At 36.5% G+C, this 21,306-nt stretch overlaps 1 protein-coding gene across 3 annotated transcripts in view; it reads left to right on the plus strand.

Moving 5' to 3' along the window:
• NTN4 (netrin 4) overlaps nt 1-21,306 on the plus strand; it is a 115,663-nt gene that overhangs the window by 73,114 nt on the left and 21,243 nt on the right. For all 3 annotated transcript variants that reach the window (XM_034987811.1, XM_034987812.1, XM_034987813.1), the window contains exons 4-5: nt 1,345-1,471; nt 3,424-3,612. In XM_034987811.1, the coding sequence (XP_034843702.1) occupies nt 1,345-1,471; nt 3,424-3,612 (316 nt within the window). The remainder of the gene's footprint in view (nt 1-1,344; nt 1,472-3,423; nt 3,613-21,306) is intronic.

Raw genomic sequence — 21,306 nt, forward strand, 5'->3', positions numbered from 1 at the left:
TCCTCCCTATGAGAAACACTATTTTAATAAACTCGACTACTCTGAACTGTGGAATTAAAAGAAAATCATTATGGTCATTATGACAAAATATATTCAAAGCCTTAAAAATATATGTATTTTTGATTGTTCAGTTTTACTTCTGGAAAACACATTCTGAATAAATAAAGATGTACACAAATAGCTACAAGGATATTTGTTATAGAACTAAAGTATAGGGGCGCCTGGGTGGCTCAGTTGGTTAAGCGACTGCCTTCGGCTCAGGTCATGATCCTGGAGTCCCTGGATCGAGTCCCGGGATCGAGTCCCGCGCCGGGCTCCCTGCTCAGCGGGGAGTCTGCTTCTCCCTCTCCCGCTCCCCCCTCTTGTGCTCTTTCTCTCTCTCTCAAATAAATAAAATCTTAAAAAAAAAAAAAAGAACTAAAGTATAATATGCAAAAATATTTAAAAACCTAAATAACCAAAAATAGGTGATTGGCCAAATAAATTGTACAACATACAAGGGAGCCATTAAAACGTGTGCTATACAAGAATATTTAATGAAATGGAAAGATGATATCAACATATTGTTACATGAAAAAAGAAGTTTTAAATATAATTGTATATCAGAGCACCTGGGCGGCTCAGTCAGTTAAGTGTCTGCCTTTGGCCCAGGTCATGATCCCAGGGTCCTGGGTTCAAGCCCCATGTGAGACTCCCTGCTCAGCAGAGGGTCTGCTTCTCCCTCTCCCTCTGTCACTCCCCCTGCTTGTGCTCTCTTGCTCTCTCTGTGTCAAATAAATAAATAAAATATTTAAAATATATATATATATATGTATGTATGTGTATAATTGTATTTTTAAAGTACTGGAAAATAAACTTCAAATGTTGATTATGATATGAAATAATCATATTTACAGATTTCCAAATTTTCTACAGTGAAAATGTAGTATTAAGGTATTAAAAATTTAAGTAAATATCTAGCCAGTACCTCAGAATTACTCATTAGGGTCACATAAATGATAGCCAAGAAAAATATATTATGTAAACTTCTTTTTTTTTAAGTAGGCTCCGTGCTGGGCGTGGAGCCCAACGCAGGGTTTGAACTCACAATCCTGAGATCAAGACCCAAGTTGAGGTTAAGAGTCAGACGCTTAACTGACTGAGCTATCCAGGTGCCCCTTTTATGTAAACCTCTGAATTAATCACAGGACAAACTAAATAAAGGATCTCACATCTTGATGATTTCTTTAGGAAAGTGAATGAATGTCATATGGCTACAGCCAACCAATGAGATAAGATTGTGGGAAGAATATTACTTCCCAGCATTGTTTGTGCCTCACAGCTCTTACTTATTTTTGTTTGTAGGTCCATGGAAAGTGTATGTGTAAGCACAACACAGCAGGTACCCACTGCCAATACTGTGCACCATTATACAACGACCGCCCCTGGGAGGCAGCTGATGGCAAAACAGGATCTCCTAAAGAGTGCAGAAGTGAGTACCAAGCCCACAAGACTAAAAGCCTTCTTTGTAAACTATCGGTGGACTCCGAGTTGTCTCTAGAAACACAATATAAAGTGGTGGGTGACAGGCACTGTAACCTACACAAATAGCCCATATCACTGCTCACTATGACCTCAACCATTGGAAGCAGTCACTGCTTGCAAAGTTGCCAATATGACTATTTTGCCAACAATGTGTTGCCCATTTTCTTGGACACTTTGCAGGACCAGGATCTAAGCACTGTTCTTGAGAAGTTGACATAATAAAAACATGGCTAGACACAAGAGCAACTGAGGATTATGGCATACAATTACCCTCGAAGCTGAGATATCGAATTATAGCATGATTGATTGAATGAGAGAAATTCAGTTCTCAAAACAACCCTGAAAGCAAGCAGGTGGTGTTAATCCCACTTTAGAGATCAGGAAATTGAGGCTCAGTAAGATTAAGTAACTTGCCAAAGTTAGTAAATAATAGTCAGGACTTGATCCCAGCTCTTCAGTCTCCAAATTAAATGTTTTTTCCGTAATACCATAGTGCCCTTCTTTTCACTTACGGTACCTGAAATGACAAATTGGATTTGAAATTAAGCCAGTTAATCAAGAATGAGACTGCATTACTAGGGCTAACTTCGGGTTTGAGGTTGGAGATTAGATAAGAGGGTAAAAAATACGGGAATACAGACCATTTTTTTCTTCACAATTCAAAATGTTCAGAGAAATACACATGTCCATAACAATGTTTATACTCACAAACTTCAGTTTGACAAGGATTTAAAGGCAAGTACTGTCAGTAACATTGTGGGAAGTCTCCTCCCATACATAATTTGGAATCCTAATTGATTTATTTTAGTTTCTAGGAAATGTAAAGGATTTCCTCTAAGCATAAATTTTAAATTGTTTTATATTATGCTTTTTAAAGATTATGAGTCTCGTCAAAATATCATAACATGTCAAGGAAACAATGAAAAAACAATAGCACAAACACAGTTGACCTCCAGGAAAAAGTCTGGATTCTTATTCTAAATCACTCATCAAGAGAATCTAAAGAATTTCTCCTAAATTCCTAGAGTGCCATTCTGCTCTTTCCACAGACACCAACTTGTGTATCTAAATACATATAGAACACGGGGACTTGTCACTTGGTGCTATTGATAATCTTATAAATGCCCTTGAGAAATTGTTACAAAAGAAACAATGCAAACCTCTTCTACAAAAAAACAAAAAACAAAAACACAAAAAACCTAGGCTTCTACAGGAGACTGTCTTGTACTCACCAGTAAGTACATCAATAGCTGAGGAATAGTGCTTCATGAAAGACAAATCAATCTACCTGCCAAGCTACTAACCCCTGTCCACTACAAGGTTCCTTCGAGGCTCATTAGAGAGCATGAATTCAGGCCTGTATCTGCAATATGAATTTTCATTTTCAAATAACGTCTGACAATGTAGAGTTTTCTAAGCACGGTCAGGGGACCCACAGTGATGACATACTGGTCCTTGGGACGCAGCAGGAATGGAAATGGTAAAGTATTACTGTCAAAAAGGGAAAAAAAATGGGTAGCCACTCAAATAGTCTTTCCAAAATAAGTGTCAACCCCAGTTGCTAAGGAAACAGTCATATCTCTGCCTAAGAAGACAGATCTACGCTTTGCTAACCTTCAGGCATATCTTAAAACTTAATTTTTTTAAATTTGAATTTTTTAAATTTTTTAAATTAAATTAAAGCCTCCGCCTTTTTATATGCTGTTTTGATTCTTGTACTGTGAAAATGTGCACTATTTAAAAGGCTAAAAATCAAATTAAAAACTAACACTGTATGTTAATTATATTTGAATAAAAAAAAATTAGCAATCAGCTTACCCTATTTTTAAGTGCCTGAATATTAGAGAACTTGTTGTTTTAAATGATTTGTTTTCCCTCCCATGCCTTTTTCCCCCTCAGCCTGCAAGTGCAATGGGCATGCGGATGCCTGTCACTTTGACATTAATGTGTGGGAGGCATCAGGTAATCGTAGTGGTGGCGTCTGCAATGACTGTCAGCACAACACAGAAGGTCAGCATTGCCAGCGATGTAAGCCAGGCTTCTACCGGGACCTCCGGAGACCCTTCTCTGCTCCAGATGCTTGCAAAAGTAAGTGAACTAGTGATTACTGGGAAAAAAAAAAAAAAAAAAGCTTGACTTGTACAAAAGAGATGCATCTTGCCATCCTTCATACGCTGGTCCATGGGAGAGAGGTCATGAAATTCTCAGACAGTACACTCACACACACACTAGTTCATTTCTTCATTGATAAGAGGCATGAATTTTTAACTTGTTAGGTGAAAAGAGTATAATATTCATAAGAGTAATCTCTTTTATCACTCTGCACGAAGTAAAATTGTTTCCTGTAGCACCACATTTGGGAAAACAAGATGACAAATAAAAGAGAAAAAAACAATGATGGAGAGGGAGATATGTTTAAAATTATCTTAAGGGGCAGCTGGCTGCCGTGGTTTGTAGAGCATGTGACTCTTGATCTTGGGGTCATGAGTTCAAGACCCACGTTTGGTGTAGAGATTACTTTAAAAAAAAAGTATGTGAAATTTTCTTAAGACTAAATATATGAGTAGGACGTAGGCAATAAGCAGACTCAAACCAATGAAATAAGGAGTGGTTATCTGTATTTGGGTGACTCCAGCTTTCATCTCTGCAGTGAATTTGAACACCTGAAAAACCACAGGTTTTGGTGTCATTATGAATACACTTCGGCTGACACTGCCCTTATGTACCCCTGTATCGTAAGCTAATTTAGAACATAACAATAATCTCCTACTCATCCCCCAAAATACTAAATTCTTATAGAATGGATTTTGCTTTTTTGTTAGTATAGTTCCAAGAGGTTTATATGAAAAAAGAGTAGAATTTTAACAGATCTGCTCAATTAATGAGACATTATCTAAAACGTGACCATGAAGGGTACAGTCGGAGCTTCAGTAGATGTCCAGTGTGGATGAATAGCTCATCTAACTACATGAGTAGTTATACATCTATCAACTCAGAAATTATTAGATGACAAAAAACACTCAAGATTGTTAATGGAGATTGATGAACATGCACTTCCTTTCCCCACCAAGGACTCCATGTTCTAGCTCAAAAACAGTGACAGGAAGGGAGCAATACAATGGGAAATAATCATTTAAAATCTTGTTGTTTTTTTAATTTAAAGGAAAAAATCCTGTTGCTCTTGAAAAATACATATTGTTAACATCAGACAGGTGATATCTACATGAAATTTGAGTGGGCTTGCTTGTTACAAGCTTTCTCTCAAATTGTAGAAGACAGAGGTGGCCCAGCTCACTTTCAACATTGAGCTCAAAATTTCTATCTACATCCTAATATTTCTCTGAGAATTCTGTTTTACTCTTGCTCCTTGTCTGTACTCAAACTTTCATTTTAATAGGTTTTGAAAAGATCTAGAATAGAAGCTTTCCCTGCTCCTTATGGCTGTGTGACCCTATGCCAGCTATTAAAGCTGTTTGGACTTTGATATTTTTTCTCCCTGTAGAGCTGTAATGAGAACTATATAAGATAAAGTATGTGAGGGGCACCTGGGTGGCTCAGTCAGTTAAGCATCTGCCTTCGGCTCAGATCATGATTCCAGGGTCCTGGGATAAAGCCCCTTTCCCCTGGAGTCATCAGGCTCCCTGCTCAGTGAGGAGTCTGCTTCTCCCTCTGTCTCTACCCCACCACCCCACCCCACACCCGCCGTGTACTCTCTTGCTATCTCTTTCTCTCTCAAATAAATAAATAAAATTAAAAAAAAAAAAGATAAAGTATGTGAACTGTTTAGCACATTGCCTATTATAGTAAGCCCTCAAGAAATGAAAACTAGTATTAAAACAACTATTATTGTCGTATATGATAGAAGGTGGGAAATAATATTACAGAGTCTCTACTCTTTATTGATCAAAAATACCTGTGTCAAAGGTAATTACTTCTTTAAAATCCACAGGACCTTAGGGAATAAACTAAAGACTTCTTAACCCCAAGGGCTGAATGAAGGGTCTGCTTATAAAATTGCTTAGATTCACAATATATTCAGTCCTAATACCATTTTCTCCAGGATATATTTAAATAAATAGAGGGGTGTGTGGTTGTCCCAGTCAGTAAAACATATAACTCTTAATCTCAGGGTCGTGAGCTCAAGCCCCAAGTTGGCCATGGAACCTACTAAAATAATAATAATAAAAAAATAAAATAAGATTTAAAAAAAAAGGGCACCTGGCTGGCTCAGTCGGTGGAGCATTCGACTCCTGATCTCGGGGTTGTGAGTTCAAGTCCCACGTTAGGTGTAGAGATTACTTAAAAATTAGATCTCAAAAAAAAAAAAAAAGATAGATAGATAGATAGATATAGATAGATATGTGTATTGCATATCTTCAGACCACTAGTAGAAATGTCTAAAAACGAGAATGTACTAACTACCAAGCAGATAAAATAGGAAAGGAAGTTAATTTATCATTAAGTGACTTAGATACATAAGGTAACTATCTTGTAGGACAACAGGCAACGTTTTCCCAAAATACATTTTCAAAGATACAATTAAATAGCATTGACTTGAAACAGTATGTTGTACAATGTACCTAACTTACATATTTGTTCATTCAGTCATCCAATGGATATATATTGAGTGCCTGTTATGTGCCAAGTGTTTGGGATACATCAGGGAACAAAACAAAGTTCTCTAACCATTAAAAACAGAAATAGAAAAGGTTTATTGGCAGACTTGGAGCCAAGATAAATACCTTTTTAAATTTTTGTTTTGTTTTCTCTTTGTTACTGTGCTATGTTCAAGCTATGGCTCATATTCTTACAAAATATAAAAAGGTTGACAGCTCTAGCTGTTGATATCCTAGAGAGCTTACTACTTCAGAATTTTATAAAAAGAATATGAAAAGGAAGATTAGTTAAAAGGTGACTCCTTGTTAATGGTCACTACTTACATAACTATTCCAGAGACTTGTACAAAAAAAGAACTTACAAGTTCTGGTCCCCAAACTACTCTATGAAAACATAAGCAAAATGTGAGACTGTAGCTAAAACTAGCACATAAGAGAGACACAGTCTTTTCACAGTGTTTAGGTATATGTGGTGTAAATGTATGTATGTATGTATACATATATTTATGTAGGCAAATAGTGTGTATATGTGTGTGCATGTATGTTAGATCACACAAGTATCAGTATTGTGTTAGAGTGTACGGAGGAGAGCTCATAAGAGGAGCAATTAACAAGAGTTGAGTGTTTTGAGTTTTGATGTAAGACCTGAGACCTGAAGTTTAATAGGAATCAACATAACATGGGTAAGGGTATTCCGTCTGGAGAAAAAAAAACAGTGCCAAAAAGGAACAGAAGGAAGAAAGAACATGACATATTCTGAGAACTGAAAAAAATGCAGAATGACCATAGAGGCAAGAAAGAAGGGGGAAAGGCAAGAAAAGGTAAAGGAATGAGAGTAGTAGGAAAGATGGGTGGTTGGCTGGAGATGTCCTCATCTTGGACATCTCAGTCAGTGAGATGGAGCTGATTGAACTACCCACAAGTAGTTGATAATCAGCCAATAAATATCAGTTAGCATAATTTTCCTGGGCCCTGCCAAGTTGATATTTATAGGCATTATCTAAGTATTAGAAGACCAAAAGCACCAAAGCCATTTCAGTGAAAACTCCCATCAAGACCACATTAATATATTTTTTTTAAAAAGAAACATTATAAGGTAATTATAACAAATTTTTCTGAATTAGTTCCTCAACACTTTAAGTTGTCATGAGATTCTGAAAGACTTGAAGATAGGAACTACTATTAATGAGTCAAACTGCTAATCACCCCTAAACAAATACCTTTGTGGTATTTAATGTACCAAGTAAGGAAGTTATGAAAATAACTGATACCAATTTAGTCCTTTTAGCATAATTTGTAGGAGGTAGATGGATTAGTGGGGAAGATCTGTGTTTCCTTCTTTCCTTCTCTGGACAGCACCCTGATCCACTGATTAGACAGCTGAGGAAGGCACATCTCCATTCATTCTATGACTGTTCCAGCATATGTGTGGGACAAGTTGTCTGCATCAACTTCCCTAGCATGGATTTCTTTACTGGCACCTTCTTTCAGAATATTATTCTTTTTGTTCTTCTCTTCCCTTTTCTGAGCCAGGGGTAACTCCCAACATTTATTAGAACATCTAATCCTTTTCCCCCTATCTTCACACTCTCCGTAATATATTATTTGATTGACAATATGTTTAGCAGAGTTTTTTCATTTTTATTTAGCAATATTTTCATATTATTGACCACCTCCTTAACAGATGTGTCTATGTGTCACCTTCAGAATTATTAATTCTTTTTTTTTTTTTTAAAGATTTTATTTATTTATTCGACAGAGAGAGACATAGCGAGAGCAGGAACACAAGCAGGGGGAGTGGGAGAGGGAGAAGCAGGCCTCCTGCCGAGCAGGGAGCCCGATGCGGGACTCGATCCCAGGACCCTGGGATCATGACCCGAGCCGAAGGCAGACGCTTAACGACTGAGCCACCCAGGCGCCCCAGAATTATTAATTCTGATAATAAAGTTTATGATAAATAAGTTAGTGTACCTAACATTTTATTTTTATAAAGATTTCTTTATTTATGAGAGAGAGAAAGAGAGAGAGATATAACGTGCACAAGTGGGGGAAGAGGCAGAGGGAGAAGGAGAGGATCTCAAGCAGACTCCCTGATGATTGCAGAGCCCAATGTGCGGCTTGATCCCAGGACCCTGAGACCATGACCTAAGCCAAAATCAAGAGTCAGATGCCTAACTGACTGAGCCACCCAGGGGCCCCTGTACATAACATTAATGTTACAGTGTACCAGATTTCATGCTAGATGCTGATAGAAATATTGCTGTAACTAGAACTTTTCTCCCCATTAGTTCCCACTTTTCTTTTCTGAAGAAGGTAGTATCAGGAAAACATGTCAATATTATGATACGATATTAAAAAATTTAAACTATCTCAGTGTGTGTTTATATCAACATGTACAATGTTATTCAAAATAACAATTTTATTATATTTATTCTACTGTGCTTACCAAGGCGGAAAAGTAACCTGCTACTCAGCGTGTGGTCCATAGACCAGTCCCATTGGCATCATCCAGTTGCTGATTAGAAAATGCAGAACTTCTTATCCCATCCCAGACCTACTGAATCAAATATGCACTTTAACAAAATTCCCAGGTGACTGTATCATACTAAAGTTTAAGATTGCTTCAGAATGCTTTTCTTTTTTTTTTTTAAGATTCTATTTTTAAGTAATGTCTACACCCAACATGGGCTAAAGCTCACAACCCCAAGAACAAGAGTCACATGCTCTACCAACTGAGCCAGCCAAGCATCCCCAGAATGCTTTTCAACAAAGGTTAAATGCATCTTAGCACTACTCTACAGTTAAGCTGGCTAGAACATCTCACTATTCCCTGAGCATCCAAATTAACCAAGATTTGCATTTCTATTTGTGTGCATAGGGACTTAGAATTTATAAAAATGAATTACATAGAGATTTACTGAGAAAAAATGGTATCTGGATAAATATGTTTCCATAGTGTAACATTTTCCAAAGTTTGATTCATGGAACACTAACTTCATGAGATGTCAATAGGAATTAGATAAGGAAAATTTTTTTCTATGACCTTCAAATTTAAGAACTGGTGAATCAATCAAAGATTTCTTTCTTCAGGGTTTCTCAGAGCATTTAATATGCTAATGTTCATTCTACACTTCCTATAAAGCTTTGAGGTATCTCTCAAATTTAACCAAAGAACACTTTTCTTACAGAGTTTCATGTGGGACCTGTGTTCTACAGAACACACTGGAAAATACTGCTATTGTAGAGTGACAAATCTATATGACTTCACTTGGGAAGACATATCCTAGAAGATTCCTTCTGTATATTTGTTCCTCATTTCTAAGTGCTAGAGCCTACAATTGTATATCAAGGAAATAATAAACCTTACATTTCTATCAGTGGAATAATCACAAACATAATGGTAATTAAAGCTGGGCAGTCTAGTCTGTTGGATTGCCAGGGATGATTTATGAAACCATCTCTCCCTTACTTCCTACTTAATATCTTCTCAGGAGTTTGGAACCATTGAAAGACTGAAGCAGCAGCCAAGACAAAATTTACTGGAAGTATAAATTATGCCCCAGTTTAGCTCAGGAAACACTAATTGAGTATCTCCTCTATGTCGGGCACTGTGGTAAAGCACTAGGTCTGTAAAGATGAACAGGTCTTCCCTAAAAGACCTTTAATTTTAAATGGGGACAAATGTAAGTAACAGATTATTTCAATACACTGTGGTGATGATGATGATATAATAAATAATAGCTGACATTTGTTGAGTGCCTACTAGTCTCTGTTTACTCTTCAAAAGGCTGTATATGTATTAACTCATTTAATTTTCACAAAAGCTCTTTGATGTTGGTACTATTATCATTCCCACTGTATGAGCAAAATGCAATGAAAGAGATAACAGCAAGTGTCTTAGAGAAAGTGTAGGGTAGGGTGAAAGCAATTAAGGGAAGACTTCCCTTGAAGAGATGCCTTTGATACTTCTTTGGGGATTGTTTTTATTTTTTCCTCTAAAAGTACAAACACAGTGTCTGTCCTACTTCTTAATCAATGATTGCCTTTGTTGACTTTAATGAGTTGATCTAGAAAGTGAAATGAACTCATGTTATTCTTCCTCATAGAATACATTTAATAGAATACTTACCTGGACACATTATTCCATTCAAGTATCAGTGACATAAATCTTGGGACTGTGTTCACAGCTCTTTGCCAAATAAGCCAAGGATTTATTGGCACCATTGATGTTCCAGGCTATTTATTCCCTCCCACTCTCCTGACAAGCACTTTGCTAAATGCTATTGTCTTTATGTATACATTTTTAATTGATGGTCATAAATTCATCAAACCTGAATAAGAAGAGCTCTAAACCAAATCTACTGGCCAAAAGATTTATTCCTGTGAGTAATTAAATCAACTCTATTCTCACTTCCTCTTTATTCCAGCCTTAAGCAGAACCAACTGTGGGACCCAAACAATCAACTACACATTTCCCTAGCCAAGAAAGCACTTCTGAGGATTCCAGAGATGTTTGTTTTTTTAAGGCTAGTAGAGATCATTGAAACTAAATTTATTTCTACAACTCAGAAAAAAAAAATGTAAAGGACAGTGCATTTAAGGTCTGTAAACACAAGGGAAAATGTGAATCTTTCCAGCTGAATCCAGGGCTGAGAGCAGAATGGAGGCTCAACCCAGTTGGTTGCTAAGGTAAAGAAGTAAAAGGGAAAATATAATTATCACTGTGTACTAAGATACTTTGAGGAATACTATCTTTCTGTTTTAGAAGAGCAGTCTCTTTTAGAGTAACTTACTTAAAATCTTGAATGTCACTTATGTACCAGTTGGTACCTAAGTAGATTTTCCTTTGGCAGACATATTAAAAATGTGAGAATAACCCCACTGAACAGTAGCGTGCTAGCTTTCTAGGGTGGGGAAATGCCCTGATTTGTAGCATTGGCCAATTTCTATGGTTTAAGTATTCCCCCCAATTTCAAACTATCAGCTCATTTTTCAAATCGTGAACTCAGATAGACTCAGACTCTACACCACAAATGGAATGGTTTCTCTCCTTTGAATGAAGTCTTGCCTCTTTCTCTGATCTCAAGCACTGCTCCAATCTAGTCATTAGTTCCCAAACCCATCAATGGATCAGAATCACTTGCAGCACTTACTGAAAATATGAATTCTCAGAGCCCTTCCCTAAATCTTCTGAATCAGAATCTCCAACAGAAACTGAGGGCAGAAATCTGCATTTTTTTTTTTCCCTAAAAAACATCATTGGTGATTCTGATCCAGCCTTTTGGTCCCCTGGCCAGCATTTGAGAACCATTACATATAACATTGTTTCTAGTGTGAGCTCTACTCACTTCCATCCTTGGATGAAAGATTTTGAACTAATAATCATCTATAACTTAATCTACTCACTGACTTAGCCATATCTCTGACAGAAAATCCTAAAGGATTACTAAAACTCTGGCTAGACATTTTCCCTGACTCAATGATAGATATAAACGCTCATAAGCATTCACGTTACTTATCTTTTCCACTGAAGAATGTCTAACTTAGAACCTCTGCTTTTCTCAAAAAGAAAAAAAATTTCTGGCAGAATTCTAAGATGTCTGTTTTTCATGTAACAGTTTCAAAATAAATACCTAGCAATTCCGTTCAGAGAATTCCCTCTTATTCGTAGTATATAAATTGATTTACCATAAATACCTCATATTTTAAAGTGCATTATTGTGTAATGAGACTGGAATTTATAATAAAATTAGCTTACCATTACACTGACAATTTATTTTTACTTCTGCATTCACATACTTCAGAACATAGCACTACTATAGGTATGTTATTGTGTTGGATTAAATTATCATTGACTGTAGTTCTTCATGAAGCTCCATTTTCCCCCCAACCCCGTTTTGACACCAAAGAATATCTTAAATGTTAGATGCATGGGAAATTGGGTGTGGAATATTGACAGCTAGCTAGCTATTCCATGACACTTCTCTACAGAAAATTTCTCATGCTTTAATAGAACACATGGTTTGAAATGATGTTTGAAGAAACACTTTATAGAACAAAATTAGCTCTCTTTTTTTAGGAAACAGCCAGTTAGTTCCTTTACAATAAGTTTATTGACTTTTATGTTGTGACATATTTTTAACTATTGCATAGTCTCTCTCCATATTTAAAGAAAAATCAGCAAATGGAAAAGAAAGCAGGATTTATTCCCTGTCAAAGTAAACAACTTCTTGAAAAACTGACATGCCCTTCCTTCCTCCCTGGTGGGCCAAAATAAATGTAGTCAATTGCCTTTCAGCAGAGAGTGAATAAAAATAAACTTGGTCCTTTTGCCCCAAAACCTAAACCAAGTGTTTACCAAGATACTATTTTGTTACTTGGTTACCGTTACCCTGCCTAGCCAGCTATCTCTGTAAACAGTTCTATCATCCATCCAAATCTATCTCTTTTATTTTTTTCTTCTTGTTTTTTTTTTTCTTCTTCTTCTTTTCTTCTTTCTATCTTAGGTGAAAACTGCTCAACTGATGGAAACACAATGCCTAGAGTGGGTGACTATCTTGCTGCAGACTATCTTTCCATCCTTCACAGTCTATTCAAATATCACCTTCTTATCATGCTCCCAAGAAGAATCTCTGTGTTTCTCTGCTTGTTTGTACCTCTATTTAATAATTATTTCATTCTACCTTTAGCGTGGTTATTCTTTCCCTTCAAATTGTCCCAGAAGTAAAATTTTGAAATTAATTAAATCCAGAGTACCTTACACAATGACACATTTAGGTAAAGCCACGACACTTTCCACCTTTCACTGATGTACCTATGTTCCAGTCCATATCAGGAAAGGACTGTTTCCCAAGGGTCATTAAAGTATCTTCCTTATAGCAGGTTAGTGGGCTTTTCTTTCAAATTATAGTTTCAACAAAGCCACACGAATCCATTTTACATTGTATAAACAACATAGACATCCTCATTTTATGCTGAAAGCAATGATTTCAGCATAGAATCGATATGAAGTAACTGTTTTTGAAAAGCAAACTTTAAATAGAACCAGTCACTTGGCAATAATAGTTGGGAAACTTTAATCTCAGCTTTTAAAAAATCCAGGATGTAAAACCAGAGAGTTAAGAAGTGAAAGGGATAGAAAAAAATCATATATCATAATGTAGTAATCATACTAGGACTATCCTTTAAAAAAGTCACATGACATAAATTAAAATCACCTCCCCAAAAAGGAGAAATTTTATGAACTGATGAATAATAAAAGTCAGTCACATTTGGGAAGAGAAGTGGGAGAGGTCATGAAGTTCTCTAACATGTCTCCAAAACAGAAAGTGTAATTCACTGAATAAATAAATAATATGCCATTCTGCATTTGATGAGAACAAGCAATAAATAATCAAATAATTATGATATGTCAAAACTCTCAGAAAGCCTGGAAAATTTAGATGGGCTATAAAGAAGAGAAGTAGTATTCATTAAATGGCTACTATGGGCCATACACTGTGCTAAGCAATTTATATAAGCTCTCTCATTTACCAATCTTTAGGAGTTAGGTGGTGTTTTTGATTCTACACTGTGTCCTGGTTGATGAAAACAAAATGAGTTTTAAAATGCAGAAATAATTGGACATATGTATTAGAACCAAAAATAATTTTTAAAGGAACGAAATTTATGGTATTGGATTTTGAATAAGACCCTGCTTACCGATGAACAGCCATGTAAAGAGCTACATTTATCTTAAGGAATCTTAGTATAAGAAATATGGAGACAACTGAGGAGTGTTCCATGTAGGCCTACAAAACAATCAAGAAAAGAGAGATACTAGTGAATAAATATGAAAGAGGTTGAATATTCTCAACTAGGAAACTGCTCAGGAAGAACACAACTTTCTTCACACACTCAAAAGGTGTAAGGGGAATAGGGAGTGGCAAAACATAATTTACTTCCCTAGAACAAAGAGTCGTAATTAGATGTAATTGGATGAAAGTGAGGAAAAAAGATTGATTAATGTGAAAAAAAAATTGCGCTGCCAGTGAAAGGCATTTGTGGGTGGGGAATGTCTCCTACAGAGTTAGAATAAAGAACTTTTATCACAAATAATAAATAATAAAACTCGACTGGTGAAGTATTAAATGTAGGGAACAGTCTTGCACTGGGAAGACTCAGGATAATCTGTTCTGTTTAACCATTTCAATTTTCTGTTGTTGTTTCTATGCTTTTTTCTGTTGTGTGTGCTTTTGTTTGTTTGCTCTGTTTCTAGTGTCTTGGGATTGCAATGCTGTGGTGCTAAAATACTAAAAACCTATAAAAGAAATAATATGAGCCTTTCAGGAGGTTCATCAACATATTTCATGGTTGTCACTCATTCAAAGGAACATTCATTCAACAAAGATTGAGTGAGTCCCTAAAATGGGTCAGCATGGGTCCTAGGTTTTGGGGATACAGAGATGAAAGACGTGGTTTCTACCTTCTCGGCCTTCACAGTGTACTATAGAGACAGCAGGGAGGTGAAAAATCATAAAGAGATTACACTGGAGGCCAGAAGAACATCAATCATTAAGAAATATATATTAAGTGACTATAATTCAAACATTTTTTAAAACTCAACACAGATTTACTCAGTGCTTACTTTGTGGCAAGCCTATCCTAGTCACTGTATATACAACAAAACAGAGTCCCTAGTGCCATGTAAACAGAGTATAAATAAATTTATTCGCGTAAATATGTAATTAAAACCTGCAGGGGCACCTGGCTCAGTCAGTGGAGCATGTGACTCTTGATCTCGGGATTGTGAATTTGAGCCCCACATTGGGTGTAGAGATTACTTGAAAATAAAATCTTTAAAAACAAAACTGCAATACGTTATGAAAAAAAAGGGTACCATGATAGATTATAGCAGGGATGAACCACATCAATTCCAAGGAGAAGGTAGATGGGGTCAATAGGGATTCCTTATCCAAAGGAAAAAGGAGTTAGGGATGACCCAGTTTCCTGACTAAGCGCCTGGTTAGATGGTGCCTTGCGTGGATTGGGAATACAGGAGGCTTTCTTCAACAAAAAGATAGTGGTGTTTGATATAACCAAATTCCTCAGAGCGAAATACAGTGTCTAAAATTACACTTAAAAGTTTTCCTGTAGCGGAATTTGTCTGTACACTCAAAAGTACAGACAAATTCTTCTTCAGTTTTAACTGAAGTAGCAACCCAGGAATATAAAACTGGCCATTTGGCTGTCTAAGATCTTTTAGATATACCCAGGAATAAATAGTAACTGGCTCAGTTACAACTAGTAAACAGGAAAGGAAAGATACAGAAATCAAATTGAGGGTCTGAGCAGTGAGTGGTCACATAGTAAAGCATTAAAAATAAAGGGTATGACTTTTGTATTTATTTGCATTACTCTTAAAGTTTATAGGAAACATACTTAAATACCTTACATTTATTTTTTAAAGCATTTAGTAGGGGCACAAATGACTAGATTTATGCATACGTGGGTCTCCTTCAGTGTGGGATATACAGTAACTCAGGAGACACTGCACTTCAGTAAGTGAAAAGCAAGTCTTAATTTAGATTATTTTCTTATTAGATTTATTCTTGCATAATTTTATTTGAAATTAACATTCATCTTGAATATTGTGGCACTAGCTACCTTTGAATGTATACATTCAATATACAATGTATATTATATTTAAAGGATGAATAAAAAAATGTTCCCTAGGAGAGTAAAGGGGTAAACCATATTACCTTTGCCAATTGCCTTTGTTTACAAATTTTTCTTTATTTTTCCATAGTTGTTCACGCACTAGCAAAAATAACTGATAGTGGAAGGAAAGGAGAAAACAGTACCAAAAAGGGTAGAAGACTTAATTTTATCTAACATTTAACTTTGCGCTTGATACAGTAATAACAGATCATACTGTCTCTTTTCTGTTTAGAACTGCATCTCAGTCATTGCCCTTAACTCCAATTCTAAGAACCTCAGGGGGCAGCTCTTGAAATGGCTTTGATATTTAAAATTCCCCATCAGAAATTATGTAGGGCCTTGGCCTTTTCAGAGTAAGACAGTGTTGGGAGGCTGGGAGGCTCTGCTGAGGGAGTGGCCACTGGGCAGCCGTGAAAGCCCTTGACAAGCTGCTTCTTTCCCAGCTGAGGGCCTTGAACTTTGAGTTCTGTTTTTAGAAAAGCTAAATCAGGAGCAAATACTTTCAGGGTGTTTTGCTCCCAGTGTCGCTTTTGCTAACAGAATAGCAAAAGCTACAGCCATCAGGTAATACTAAGGAGTCCCAATGATTTTTAAAAGGGGTAAAATGCTGAACTCAACTGGTTGTTTCAACAGTAAGCTTGGCATCATGGATCACTCTGAATGAAAGGTGTGCAAACGACTCCTAGAGTTCGGGTGAAGGTAGGAATAAGGAGAAAAGGGAACAATGGTTTCCTTTGACTCCACCACCAAAAGCTTTAGCAACCCCATCAGAATAAAGGAAGCCATAACTCTCCCATTATGTCCCTGGCCATTTTGTATTCCTGTTTACATATTTATTATGTTCACGTAGGTTGACAGCTGTGACTCTTGTCCTAGACTACATGGTGGGATATCTCCCTATAAACAAGAGGATCATAGATCATACCCTACTTTTTTTCAGTATACTCTCATCCACAAAAGGAGAGTTAGAGCAGATGGAATTTATTTGATCCAAAGAAAAGAACATGTAGTAGGAGAGTAACCTAATTCTGTAAGACAAAGTAGTCAGGAAAGCTGTTTGCCACCAAATTCCTCCGAGGGGCAATGTGAGTAATTTCAGCCTATTTTGGAAACCAAATTGTTAAGATTGTTAAAAAAAAAAAACAACACTCATATCTGCAATAAGGCAGTTATTGCTCTTTTCTCTGTGTTCCCATGCACCCTAGGCTACCGCTGATACAACATTTACTGTCTGTAATTATGTATTTGCATATCTCTCCTGATTCACTGAAGAGTTAGTTATGACTGTATTCCTCTATATCTTCAGCCTCTGGTTCATGTTAACACTGAAGTTCAAAAACTCTTTGGTGAAGGTGTAGATGAATGAATGAATGAATGGTGGACTTCTAAAAACTAATATGTTGGGGTGTCAGCCTGGCTCAGTTGGTAGAGTATGCAACTCTTGATCTCAGGGTCATGAGTTCGAGCCCCCATGTTGGGCATTGACATTACTTAATAAAAAAAAGTGTTTTAATATGGTTGGCCAGATAATAATAACAGTTACTCTCTGAGCATTTGATGCTACTAATTCCTGATATATTGCTTAACTATATACAGTATCTTAATCAGGCCTCACACAGGTACCCTGTGGAATAGGTATTATTACTCTTACTCTATAAATAAGAAAATTGAAATGAGGAAGTTAATTTCACAAACTCTTATAAAGACTAAGCCTCATAACCAGAATTTGAACTCATCTAGTCTTTTAAGTTGGTGCCCTTATGAATTCTCTTATATTGCCTTTGTTTTATTTTCTGTCTTCCTAAAAGATCTTGCAGGCAATTTCCAAACAAGCTGTATTGTGATTGAAACAATTATTAATTTCAGAGCCATGTAGATAAACAAGGTTATTTAAAAATGTGTTCAACCATTGTTTGACGAACAGTATGTTTCCCGGTAGAAGATACTCCAGAACAGCCCCATGTCTTAACTCTTTTCTGTAAATGCTCATAGAGGGACAGTGTTTCACACAACAGATGTATTGCTGCAAACATGTATCTGTAAATAAAATTTGAATCATATATAGCAATATATATTCATTATTTGAAGGGAACCTGTTGCAAAATCTTTTGCAAAAGTACCCATTTCCTTTCTTCAATCTCACCTGTTTTGAATATTTTGTATTATTATTTCAGGATTACTTAGAACACATCAGTACAGAATGTACTATTTAAAATTTGTCATTTGCATTATTAAAGAAATCTTGTGACAATATTTAGGAATTCAAAGTGATATTTTCAATAATTTTATTCTGTCAGTTTGGCTGAGAGAGCAGCAATGGGCAAATGGTTTAGGGGAGAGGCTTGGGAGGGGTGATAAGTATTCCAATTATGAATCATGTAATACCTAGACAGGCCATATAGCTTTTAAATATATCTAGCTGCCACTCAAAGCACCATTTTGGCTTTTAAAGACAACTCACCAGAGCTTTACCAAAAATCATAATGAAAAAAATAATTAAGTTCAGAATGATAGTATATGATAATAGTTCAATCTTTACTATAATCTGCCAACAAAAAGACAAAGCTTATGTCAAGGATTTATGTCATGCTAACCGGGTTGCCACTTATGCAACTTTGGCCTTCATCATAATGAATATGTAAAAAGCTAAGTGCTTGGGTTGCACTTTAGAACCAATAATCAGTAAGAAATATATGTTGGAGAATCACAACCTGAACCAGAGTCTAGGCAGACTTTTTTTTTTTTCCCCAAGTAAGAAGAAAATATATTTGCATTGTGGAAGAAAATAAGAAATGTAGATTATGTGTGTCAAATATTGACTGTTCCACAAACTTTAGGAGCAAGGTATGGAAGCAAGCCTTGGTGTGCAGTTTGAAAAGTATGTCATGAAAAGTGTTAATGCTGTCTGCCTGGAGCTAGTTCTGCATAGTTTCCAGATGGTATTTTTATCTTGTAATTATGTAAAAAGTCACGTTGACAGAAATCCAGTAGCACATGTGATAGAATCACATTCTTCTCTGGCCATTCCTGAAATGTGTGTAGGTTTTAAAGTATATGGTAGTACAAAGAGGTCAAATCCTAGAAAGGCTTGAATTTTCTATTAGAGTAAAAGATAATGGTGGCAATAGGAAAGCACATATTACAATAGATGGAAGTCCAAGACATCTTTCTTCTGGCTCCCCTATCTGCTGTCAAGAACCAACTTAGAACTGAATATTGCAGTAACTATTGGTTTAGTCATCTCAAAACAATACAATGTTTATATTTGGATTATGTGATTTCATTTAATGTCTTCACATAGCACTTTGATACATGTTGATACATTTTGTGTTACATATTATATAACTGCAAATTATTTCCTAGTTAATTAATTAAAAACAAATAACAAATCAACAATGCCTTGCTAACTTAGGAGAAATATTAGTCATTCACTTTCATAAGCTAGAAATGTGAAAATCTTCCTCAATTTCTGTTTGTCTCTCAACAGTGCCTTCTTCCTCCTCATTCCTATCATTTCAACCTTTCCTCCTGCTCTGGCATCTACTCTCTTAGTCCAGTTCCTTGTTCTCACTCATTTCTTTCATTTCCCTGCTATCAGTCTCTCCCTACGCTAGTCTGTTTCACGCAATGCTACCAAAGTATCTTTAAATTATAACCAGGTCATAATTCTGCTTTTTCAAAGTGTTACTTCCTATGGCTCTTTATACCCACAAGATAAAATTCAACTTCTTGGGTTCAGCCCTTCTACAGTCTGGCTCCAACCCTAACTCTATGGCTTTTTTCTTTTGCCTTATCAACTCCAACTGCTTTCCACTCAATGTACACTCTAAAATTCTCACACTCCCCAAAGAGGCCATGCCCTTTCACATATGACCCCCACAGCCTGGAATGTCCTTCAGGTCAATTTCACAAGTGATGATATGGACATCTACGATATACCAGACCCTGGTCTGGCAACTGGAAAACAAAAATAAGATAAAGATCTTTCTGTCAATGAGTCCAGAGTCTAGTCGTAAGGGCAACAGGCATAAAACGAATACTAATGATGTACTATGATGCACACAAAATAGAGATATACACTATCTCTCAGCAGAGACGAGAGAGTGCTAAACTTGTCTGGAAGGAGTGGGACAAAGAAGCATGTCAGGGTCCAGATGGACAAGGGAAAGGCAATGCAGGAATGACAAGGGACACCAGGGCAGGAAAGAGCTTCACATTTTCAGGGAGCGGTAAGAGCTTCCACATATAATGCAGACACATAAAACTCAGCTAAAAATGGTGAAGATGCTACATTTTGTGGTATGTGTTTTTTACCACAATTAAATTTTGTTTTAATTATTTAAAATAAATGCCATGGGGAGAGTATCTAAAGACTGGGATACACAACTGCCTATCTTCCTCCTCCTTTTCAGCTTGTAAACTCCTATTCATCTTTTAGGATCAGCTCAGGTATCTAAATGACCCCTCCTTTAAAATCCCCATGTGAAAAGTAAACTCAAAATGGATGGAAGACCTAAATGTGAGACAGGAATCCATCAAAATCCTAGAGCAGAACACAGGCAGCAACATCTTCAATCGCGGCCGCAGCAACTTCTTGCTAGACACGTCTCCAAAAGCAAGGGAAACAAAGACAAAAATGAACTGTTGGGACTTCATCAAGATAAAAAGCTTTTGCAGAGCGGAGGAAACAGTCAACAAAACCAAAAGACAACTGACAGAATGGAAGAAGATACTTGCAAATGTTTTATCAGAGAAAGGGCTAGTATCCAAAAGCTATAAAGAACTTATCAAACTCAACACCCAAAAAACAAATAATCCCATCAAGAAATGGACAGAAGACATGAACAGACATTTCTGCAAAGAAGACATACAAATGGCCAACAGACACATGAAAAAATGCTCAACATCACTTGGCATCAGGGAAATACAAATCAAAACCACAAAGCAATACCACTTCACACCTGTCAGAATGGCTAAAATTAACAAGTCAGGAAACAACAAATGTTGGTGAGGATGCAGAGAAAGGGGAACCCTCTTACACTGCTGGTGGGAATGCAAGCTGGTGCAGCCACTCTGGAAAACAGTATGGAGGTTCCTCAAAAATTAAAAATAGAGCTACCCTATGACCCAGCAATTGCACTACTGGGTATTTACCCCAAAGATAGAAATGTAGTGATCTGAAGGGGCACCTGCACCCAATGTTTATAGCAGCAATGTCCACAATAGCCAAACTATGGAAAGAGCCCAGATGTCCGTCGACAGATAAATGGATAAAGAAGATGTGGTATATATATAATGGAATATTACTCAGCCATTAAAAAATGCAATCTTGCCATTTGCAACGATGTGGATGGAACAAGAGGGTATTATGCTAAGCAAAATAAGTCAGTCAGAGAAAGACAATTATCATATGATCTCACTGATATGTGGAATTTAAGAAACAAAACAGGATCATAGGGGAAGAGAG

This window comes from Mirounga leonina, unplaced genomic scaffold (assembly GCF_011800145.1).
Source record: "Mirounga leonina isolate KUSES-001 unplaced genomic scaffold, KU_Mleo_1.0 Mir_418, whole genome shotgun sequence".
Lineage (NCBI taxonomy): Eukaryota > Metazoa > Chordata > Mammalia > Carnivora > Phocidae > Mirounga > Mirounga leonina.